This window comes from Colossoma macropomum, unplaced genomic scaffold, assembly GCF_904425465.1.
Source record: "Colossoma macropomum unplaced genomic scaffold, Colossoma_macropomum, whole genome shotgun sequence".
NCBI classification, from domain to species: Eukaryota; Metazoa; Chordata; class Actinopteri; order Characiformes; family Serrasalmidae; genus Colossoma; species Colossoma macropomum.
Genome location: NW_023494787.1, coordinates 2,502,987 through 2,513,831, shown reverse-complemented (window position 1 = coordinate 2,513,831; position 10,845 = coordinate 2,502,987). Strand labels below are relative to the sequence as shown.

At 41.1% G+C, this 10,845-nt stretch overlaps 1 protein-coding gene across 3 annotated transcripts; it reads left to right on the top strand.

Moving 5' to 3' along the window:
- The first annotated feature begins 2 nt into the window (after positions 1–2).
- Positions 3–10,499, top strand: naxe (NAD(P)HX epimerase). 3 transcript variants are annotated; one of them, XM_036565850.1, is made up of 7 exons: positions 3–210; positions 1,487–1,654; positions 3,713–3,821; positions 4,991–5,101; positions 5,973–6,083; positions 7,557–7,704; positions 10,120–10,499. In XM_036565850.1, the coding sequence occupies exons 1-7, from the start codon at positions 164–166 to the stop codon at positions 10,320–10,322; spliced, it is 897 nt and encodes a 298-aa protein (XP_036421743.1). In that variant the 5' UTR covers positions 3–163; the 3' UTR covers positions 10,323–10,499. The 3 variants fall into 3 exon arrangements, with proteins under 3 accessions (XP_036421743.1, XP_036421744.1, XP_036421745.1); XM_036565851.1 differs by having other exon boundaries at positions 5–147; XM_036565852.1 differs by having other exon boundaries at positions 5–147; positions 1,474–1,654.
- The last annotated feature ends 346 nt before the right edge of the window (positions 10,500–10,845 follow it).

The following is a 10,845-nucleotide window of genomic DNA, read 5'->3' as shown; positions in this document are numbered from 1 at the left end:
TTGAAATTCTCACCCGCCATTGTGGAGAACAGTCAGGGTCACCGTGCCTCCGAACAGCTACAGGACTTTTATTTCATTGCTGTTAAATATTTTTCGCGTGTGAAGTTATAAAGCTGGTCTGTGCGCTGTTAGTGGTGCTCGGCTAAGGTGAGGGGAATTGGAAATGTGGATGTTAGATTATGTTATGCGGAATGTGACGCTGTCAACACGGTAATCGCGATAGTTCAGTTTCATAATGTTGTGATCAGAACCTGCAGGACGAATTAATGTTTTCTGAGCGAGTTTCTAATCTGTGACTTGACTTGAAAGAAATACAGTATTTTATACAGGTTAATATTTAAGATAAATAACGATTTAGCTGCCCTTTATCGATTTTTTAATGAAGCTGAAGTCATTTTCTTAGTCGCCAGCTTCTTCTTCGAATTTTCCCGTTCCACCTTAAATGGTGCCAGAATGTAACTGCTGCACTGTTTAAGGTGGAACGGAAAAATTCGAACAAGAAGCTGGCAAATAGCAAAGTAACTTCAGCCAGTTTATCTATTCTGAGCCCAGCTCTCTTTTGCAGTGTCGTGTCATATTAATCCTGCTCTTAAAGAACCTCTGTCCTAGTCAGCTCTTTAAAGGGTAATTCCGTTTTTTTCAGAGCTTCTGCAAAATGATAAATGGTTGTGATGTAATCAGAGAAGTTCAGAGTGGTTTGGTGTGAAACGCTCTGTTCTATAGAAACTTGCCGAGTCAGAACTGTTCACAGTGGTGGTGATAGGAACCAGACGTCCACCTCTAAAAGCTCCCTCACAGAAAGTTCCTACATGAAATGGTTATGATTTCACTGCCTGATGACTGAGACACTGTTTTATGATAGTTTTGAGAAGATTTTGGCCTAAAAATCCATTTATGGTGGAGGGATACATAATATGTAGGGTGTTGTGAGGCAAAATAGTCCCCAAAGAAAACTTATTATTCCAGATTTTCCACTATTTTCCATCATCAACATTCCATATAAACTCAGAAGACTTGTGTAGGTTCACTGGTGGTTCTGGATAGTAAATAAAATGTCTATATTTGTGTTGTAGTCATGGCGACCCCTGGTTCCTATCACCACCACTGTAAATATTGTCACCGTGCTGCCTAATACAGTCTCATATCTCATAGTAATAACTTAATATGTCCAATTCATTAGCATAGAAACATTATTATTACTATAATGACTTTTTTTTTGTTATAAGTGGTGAAAACAGAAAAGCACTTTTTTACTCAGAGATTTTCTGGAGGGATAAGTTCAGCGATCGTCATAGCACTTGGCTGTTGACATAACTTCAAAGAACCAAATATCACTGATATTTGGGGAAATAGAATAAGAAAATGTGTAGGCAGATGTTGATGTGACATTGCCATAAACATGCAAATGTAGCGTACAGAATTCACTGATGTCGTAAAATGATTGAGGAATAATAAAAATGTGTTGTATTCCAGGTGCTGTGCGCAGGTGGATGTTGGGGGTGAGAGCTCTGTTTGGCCTCGGTCTCCTCGTGACGTCACGAGGGGTATCAGTCCTCGCCCACAGAGGAGCGTATGCACATGCGTGCGAAAATACCTACAGAGCGTCATCCGCTAGACAGGCCTGCACGATGGCGAACACCATCAAATATTTAGGGTACGTATAACAATCAAGCAGAGTGATTCAGCAACACACAGCTTTAATTAAGGAATAGTTCAGAGAAAATCGAATTTCCCCCATACTTTACATGTAGCTCATCAGTAGGGGTGCCGCAGTGTACGGTATGTTACCGGACTGTTCAGTACACCCCCTAGAGTCCAATATGCACACGTAAACTGCATAATATCGCATAAAAATATTAACGATATTTGCCTTTTTTCCTATAATTTCCAAAACATGCTTATTGCACTGCAGAAAACACACACATGTACATTCAGGTCCACAGAACATCTCTGAAGCCACTCTGTATGCAAATAAAATAAACTTAAAACAATCCCTCAACTCCAACGGTACAATGGCGAGCGCTAGTGAAACGTGAAGTTAAAGGGGAATTACACCATTTTTAAAAATTTCTGAATTTTTCAGTCCTAGAGCTGTAATCAGATAGATTCAGAGTGGTTTGGTGTGAAATGGTTCAGATGTCTTTACAGTGGTGGTGATAGGAACCAGGGGTCACCATGACTACAACACAAATATAGACATTTTATTTACTATCCAGAACCACCAGTGAACCTACACGAGTCTTCTGAGTTTATATGGAATGTTGATGATGGAAAATAGTCATAAATCTGAAAAACAAGTCTCCCTTGGGGACTATGTTGCTTCACAACGTCCTGCGTAAATTTCTCTGCCATGAATAGATTAAAATAAATGGATTAAACACATTTTGAGCCAAAACTTTGTCACAAAACCTTCATAAAAGAACATCTTAGACACCAGGCAGTGAATTCATAACCATTTCATGTAGTAACTTTCTGTGAGGGAGCATTTAGAGGTGGACGTCTGGTTCCTATCACCACCACTGTGAACAATTCTGACTTGGTAAGTTTCTCTAGAATGGAGCGTTTCACACCAAACCACTCTGAACGGCTCTGTTTACATCTCAACTTTTTAATTATGTAGAAATTATGAAAAAAGGATGGAGTTCCCCTTTAAGGCCAGCACATGCAAGAAATGCCGAGTTGTATGTCGCAGCATCCAAAAATTCAAAACCTTTAATGGAGGCGCTGTTCTCACGGCTGCCGAGCGTGAGCATAAAGTCCAGAACCAGCTGGTTCTGAAACAGTTTCTTCCCCCGGGCCATCAGGCTGCTGAACATCCAGTAGTGCTGGTGTATCAGTCAGTAGGCCTGTCACTGCACCTCTGAGTCATCGTCATCATGATCTCCAGGGACAATCTACACCTCAACCACACCAACAGACTCTGATCTCACTGCACCTTCAATCTAGCAAATCTGTACTTACACATATAATATCATCTTATACATCTTCTATCCATATCCTGTATAATCTGGAAGATTTCTATATCAGTATTCTATCCCCTCATTTATTACCTCAGACTCACTAACTGCACATACGGAAATGTTTACAACTGTACATATCATAGTTTTATTTCATAACTTCTTACTGTATAACTGTACATTAAAAATAGTGCAATACTATATTGTGTATTTGTGCATATATTCAGAGTCAGTGTTTTTTTTTTTTTTTTTTTGCGACAGTAAATGTGATTTGATTTGATTTGATTTTTCAGCTCATATCTTTAAGTTCTAAAGCAGCCAGTCTGGGTAGAGGCAGATACCAAGTGTGATGAGACACTGAACGCTTTATTTCATTGAATTTATTCGAGTAGAGTGTAATAATGAACGTGAACCGTTTATCGGCTCTTCCTGCTGGTGCTCTATAGCTGCGTTCCACTATGTTATGCTACGCGGTGCGTCCTGTGTGCGGTGGTTTACGGTGTCCCCTCCCGCACACATTTCAGCAGTAAAGTAATTCCTGAACTCAATGAAACATTACAAAGAAAAACTGAAATACTGACACAAACAGCTTCTCTAACTCTCTGTCACTATTCAAAACAGAGAAGGCAAAACACCTACAGGCCGTCAGAGCTGAAAAGAACATTTGGACGTGCCGTTAGCACCATGCTAGTTGGTGGGGTATCAAGACAGCTGTAGCAGAAACCCTGACTGAGAACGTTTGTCTGTGTTTACAGGCAGGAAGAAGCTCAGCGCATCGACGAGGAGCTTTTTTCAGAGTACAGCTTCAGTGTGGACCAGCTGATGGAACTTGCTGGACTCAGCTGCGCCACGGCCGTGACAAAGGTAAACAGCCATGTTTTGCACCTTTAGCAAAAAGACTCCAACCCCTCATAATCCTGAATAAAATCTTTTTTCAAAAGGTTCTTTAAAATCCCAGTCAACACAAATCTGTTATTTCTTTCTATATGTGTTGATTTTGTTTGCGGGGGGTACAATATACATAAAAATAATAATTATATTTACACATTTTTCTGTTTAAACCATATGATTCATCAATCAAAACAAGTTTGGGCCCAATCCTATTTCTTATTTTTACCCCTACCCCTATTTTTGCCACCGAGTTACAGGGTACTGGCTGCTCTGTAGGCGACCCTGCCAGTCTGCAGTGACAGCAGAGGAGGGTAAAGTTCAGCTCCTCACTGCTGGGCTTTAGTTACATTTAGGGCATCATATGCCTTCAAAGAGGGGGGTAATTATTTATTATCACCCACCCCTAATTCTTCAGTGATATGAAGCTGAAGTCAGATATTCACCAGCCTCATGTTCGATTTTTCAGTTCCACCTTAAATGGAGCGGCAGTTCTGATGCCTGAGGTGCCAGAATGTAACTGCTGCACCATTTAAGGGGAAATTTAGCTACAGAGTCGTCAGCACTACTAGTGATTTTTTTATACTTGTTATGAAGAAAAAGACCATAATACACTGAAACACATTAAACTGAGATAATACAGTGATTATCGTACATTTTAACAGAGAAAATTCTCAGATTTGTGGGTTTCTTTGGTCTCTTGTTCTCCATCTTGCTGGTTTTTCTTTTTTCCTCATATCTCTCTGTTTGGAGTCTCTGAAAAACCTCCGTTTGGAGGGTCATGTAGCCCCAACACTTCACCCCACCCCTCTATCTCAACAAGAATCAGGACACCCTACCCCTAGACGAGAACATGCAAAACAGAGGGGTAGGGCTAAGTAGTAGGGGCGAGGGGTGAAATGTGATTGGGGCTTGATGTCAAAATTTTGCATCTTAGCTTTGGAGCTTCAGGACTAGTCTTACTAATAAACAGTAGAAGTCTATAGTCACCGATATCCTTTCTGTAAATACATCCCCAAAACTTCTCTCAGCTCAGTCCTCGTCCAGGTCTTTAATAAGGTGGTGCAGACTTGTAGATGTGCTTTAACACACGGTATGATTTGAGACAGCGGTGTTTACATGTTGTCTGCATGTCTGTCTTTCAGGGGTATCCCCTGCAGTCGCTGATTAAGAGCCCACCCAGAGTGTTGGTGATTTGTGGCCCGGGCAACAACGGAGGAGACGGGCTGGTGTGCGCTCGCCATCTCAAACTATTCGTAAGTATTTCTGTTCTGCCTTCTATAGCAGTTCTGCTGTGCTGTTACCGTAGATATTTGTAGAGGAAACCAGACAGCTGGTGACTTCATATCACCAATCAGCCAGAACATTATGACCACCTCCTTGTTTCTACACTCACTGTCCACTTTATCAGCTCCACTGACCACATAGTTTCACTCTGTAGTTCTACAGTTACAGACTGTAGTCCATCTGTTTCTCTGCATACTCTGTTACCCTGTTCTTCAGTGGTCAGGACCCCCATGGACCCTCACAGAGCAGGTACTATTTGGGTGGTGGATCATTCTCAGCACTGCAGTAACACTGACGTGGTGGTGGTGTGTTAGTGTGTGTTGCGCTGGTCTGAGTGGATCAGACACAGCAATGCTGCTGGAGTTTTTAAACACCTCAGTGTCACTGCTGGACTGAGAATAGTCCACCAACCAAACATATCCAGCCAACAGTGTCCTGTGGGCAGCGTCCTGTGACCACTGATGAAGGACTAGAGGATGACCAACACAAACTGTGCAGCAGCAGATGAGCTATCGTCTCTGACTTTACATCTACAAGGTGGACCGACAAGTGTCTAATAGAGTGGACAGTGAGTGGACACAGTGTTTAAAAACTCCAGCAGCACTGCTGTGTCTGATCCACTCGTACCAGCGTAACACACACTAACTCACCACCACCATATCAGTGTTACTGCAGTGCTGAATGATAGAAATTGAATAAAACAAAGGCTTTTAAAAAGAAACTGAGTTATATTACAGATTCTATTCTTTGGCCGGTGCCACATCCTTCTATTAATAAATAATTAACTAACCATTTGTGTTTACATAAAAGTCTCGGAGTGACTGTACTGATCTGTTTCAGGGATACGAGCCTGCTGTTTTGTATCCGAAGCGGACAAACAAACAGCTCTTCCAGAACCTGACCACTCAGTGTGAGAAGATGGAGATAAACTTCCTGTCGGAGATGCCTGAGGTACCAGATCAGCCACGTTAAGAGTCCTGAGGAACATCACAAAGCACAAACAACATATCGCCTCTGCTGCAGCAGAACCTCCAAAAAATCTCCAAAAAGTGTAACTTTATAGAGCAAGGAAAAATTTTTAACTTCTATATGCATTAATGTAATGAGATTTAATTCCATGACATTTTGGACCTTTTCTATTCATCCGTTAATCAAGAAATGTTCACATAATGAAAAGAGCATCTGCCATTTTTTCATTTAACTCCCAGTATGTTCAGCTGTAAGGAGCAGCAGTGATGTTCCTGGGTCAAATTGACTGGATGTATGCAGCCGCATAGCAAAACCACCTAGCAACACCCTAACAACCACCTGGGATACTATAGCAACCACCTAACAACATGTTAGCAACCATCTGGGATACCATAGCAACCACCTAACAACACGCTCGCAACCATCTGGGATACCATAGCAACCACCTATCACCACCCCAGCAACCATCTGGGATACCATAGCAACCACCTAGCAACACCCTAGCAGCCATCTGGAATACCATAGCAACCACTTGTAAATGTTTTTGCAACCACTTAAAATACCATAGTAAAGGTTAGGCAGCACCCTAGCAACCACCTAGCAACACCCTAGCGACTACCTAGCAAAAACCCAGCAACCACCTAGCAACCATCTGGGATACCATAGCAACCACCTAGTAACACCCTAGCAACCACCTGGGATACTACAGCAACCACCTATCAACCCCCTAGCAACCACCTATCAACACCATAGCAACCACCTAGCAACATCCTAGCAGCCATCTGGAATACCATAGCAACCACTTGTAAACGTTTTTGCAACCACCTAAAATACCATAGTAAAGGTTAGGCAGCACCCTAGCAACCGCCTAGCAACTGCTGAAGCTGCGGAATCACTCTGCGTTTTCCTCAGGCAGTGCGCTTTATTCACGCAGAGGAGAACCTGCTGCACTACACACTTTTCTCCCTTTCAGTGTTTATTGATGGAAACATTCACAAGCAGATCAGTTGGGTGGGAGCCAAAGAGCTCGTGCGCTCATTTCTGTGACCGATTGTGATTTATAAACGGCTCAGTCGGGCTACAAAGTTGAGAGCAAATATTCAAGCGTACACTTGTTTTTATAAATCATTCGTATGCAGACGCTGTCCTTGTTATAAATGCGGCCGCTGGTCTTCAGGAAACTCAACTGTGTGTCTAAAATGTGCGAATGAGCTCAGTGACATTAAGACCACCGTGATATTCACACTGCTGTCGTATTTTGTATCTTTAGAAAAGTTATTGATTGAATATAGTGAATAACTGATATTTTCAAAGCCCCATTAGGAATTCAGTGCAAACTGTATTGGTTGCAGTTCACTTTTAAGAAAGTAAAATTCTGTTATATCACTTTTAGGAAATGATCTCACTGATCTGATGGTAAAGATTCGGTAAGGTTTATTTCTGTTTGTCTTTCAGGCTGATGAGATCGATGAAGTTTATAACGTAGTGATCGACGCCATCTTCGGCTTCAGCTTCAAAGGTGCGGTGCGAGAGCCCTTCGGCGGGATCCTGTCCACACTGAAGAAGGTCACCATTCCCATCGCTAGTGTGGACATCCCCTCAGGTCAGTCGGTCCAGCACCAACGAGTAAAACCGGTCACATTTCACATGTGATTATAGTGAGAATTAGGGGTGTAACAGTTCACATGATTCATAATTCGGTTCATTATGAGTGGTGATTCGATACATATGGAAAAAAAAGAGTGCCTGAAAATCTGCCGTAAGTTACTAAGTTAATATTTAAATTTTTCATCTTTCAATGTAATAAAAAGACAGTATTTTATAACGACTTGGGTATTTGCTCTAGTCTGACTCCCATCTCTCTAGTGACATCTACTGGCCATCTGTTTTATCTGGCTCATTCTGTCTGTACACTGTAGTTCTTAGTCTTTTCTAATGATAATAAAAATGATTGAAGTTACTAAAAACGAATAAAAAGAAGTCTTGTTTCAGGTGTATAACAGTAAGCATATGAAATGCGTATCATCGCAAAACCTCATATCTCCAAAAAAGTAACTACAGGACATGGAAAAAACATTCTCAACTTCCGATGTAAATTAACGTAACAACGTTTTGTTCTAAGTCACATTGTCACAGATGAACGAGGCTTCAGAATGTGTTACCGAGCCACCGAAACCTGGAGCTACAGCCTGTGATTGACACATTGCCCAAGTCAATCACCTGATCCCAGATCCTAGAGGAGCCCAAAAACGCTGTGCTGGCTCTTTTAAAGTGGTTCAAATGCAAAAACCTCTATTCAGGGGTTTTGTGACAGAAGAGACAGTCATAAACCAACATCAGTTACCTGTGAAGGCATTTTTTCAAAGGCTGGGAGATGATAAGCTAGAGGTAGACGATGTGGCACAAACATAATATTGCAATACTTAAAGAAATTTTCACGAGACACATCACAAGATTTATTTTTTCAGACATCTGATCAGCTGGAACAGAGGAAAAGAACCTGCATTTAAAAAAAATACTGTCAAAAACTGTGAACACGATTTTTATTCAGTATTTGGCACTAAATCCAGTTAAACAGACTAATTTTGCTCTCTTTATAATGAAACAGTCAGTTGGTCAGTTTCTACAAGCACTGATGATAAAGGATATGATCAGAAAAGCATACTGTATTGTGAAATAATTTACCACGATAACAATATATATAGTCACATTGTCCAGCCAGCAATAGAAGTTGTCTTAATCCCAGAACAGTGAGTGCGTTTAAATGCACTCAATAATCTGATAACTGCAGAAAATCAGATTTTGTCAGTAATCCGATCAACACATTTACATGCACTTGAGTAATCAGATAATGGAGAAAATCTGTGTTTAAATGAGTCAGACAGTAATCAGATTTCTGCTTTACAACCAGCCAATAAACTCACAGAAGAAGACGCGACGTAAACACAACGTAAAACTCAAACTTCATACCGCGGCTTCTTATAAAAACATCGCGCCGCTTTACCTGAAACTGTGAACAAACATCATCTGGAAGATGAAGAATATTCAAATCCTTTATTTCGTGTTTGGTTTCAGCGCCGCTGCAACAGAGTTTTGCTGCGTCTCGCGACATCCACCGTCTGATCTCGCGCATGCACAGACTGAGAAATCAGATAGAAATCAGAGTAAGAGTTCACATGCACTGAGAAATCTGATTACTGAGCTAAAATCCAGCCTCTTTATCAGATTTCTAGATCGGCGTATGGTGTTTACATGACCATTTGAATAAACAGATAACTGCAGATATCCGATTATGATCTGATTATTGAGTGCATGTATGCGCATTCAATGGCGAAAAAATAATAATAGATAATTAACAGTTGTAGTAATTTATATAGTTGTTACTTTAATAAGAACAGTCTGCATTTCTTTCCTTATTGTCATACGCCTGAAACAAGACTTCTTTTCATTCGTTTTATTCACTTTAATCATTTTTTATTATGAGAAAAGACTAAGACCTACAGTGCACGGTCAGAATGAGCCAGACAAAACGATGACCAGTAGATGTCACTAGAGAGATGAGTCAGATGTTTCCAAACCTGAAACCATTTACTTTAGTGTTTCACAAGGCTTCGTTTCACCCGTCACAACTGGAGCCGCCTTAAAGCCTGACTTCTGCTCATTATTGTGTTAGACTGCCTGTTAAATTTAACTTCAGGGCTTCAGGGAAACTCATAATTGATGATTAAATAAATGATTACTTTATTGCTCGATTTAATTTTGTCCTCCCTGTTATTGTTTGCTGTCCGGTGTTGACCAGAGGAGGATGGGTTCCCCTTTTAAAGCTTGGTTCCTCTCAGTGTTTCCTCTTGGTTCCTCTCAGTGTTTCTTCCTCTTGCTCTTAGGGAGTTTTTCCTGCCACTGTCACCATTGGCGACGCTCATGGGGACTCGGACCCGGATTTTTCTGTAAAGCTGCTTTGTGACCATGGCTGTTGTAAAAAACGCTATATGACTAAACTTTGACTTGACTCCCTCAGGTTGGGATGTGGAACAGGGCGCCCCCGACGGGATCCAGCCGGATATGCTCATCTCCCTCACCGCCCCGAAGAAAGCAGCGGAGCACTTTAAAGGACGTTATCATTACCTGGGAGGGAGGTTCGTTCCTCCGGCGCTGGAGAAGAAGTACGATCTGAGGCTGCCTCAGTACCCCGGCACCGAGTGTGTCTACCAGCTCAACTGAGGACGAGTTAAACTGGTGTGTGTGTAAAAACAGAAAACAGTTCTGAGCACCTTGAGTTACAAACCATCACTGCTTTGAACTGAGAGATTATAAGGTGGTTTATGGATGTAAAATATTTTTCAAAAGAAAGTTTGTTGATGCTTTAATGTCATTAAATGACGCGGCCTGGCCTGACCACTGACTGTGTATGTGTACATTACTCTACTGAAAACTTGCATAGAAGAATAGTTTTATTTTTTATTCAAATTTATAAGGTGCAGTGAGATGTACATTCTTTAAAAAGAACGCTTTGAACCCTTTGCATGATTAAAGGGTTCTTTGCATGGTGAAATGGTTCTTCAGATTGATGGAGAATGTTTTATAGATCCATTTCGGATAGGGTTCTGTATAGCACCAAAAAGCGTTCTTCTTTTGGGAGAAGGGAGACGTTGTAACAATGGCAGGACTTTTTTGGTGCTATATAGAACCATTTTTCAAAATGTTCTATATAGAACCATAAACAAAACATTCTCCATCAGTCTGA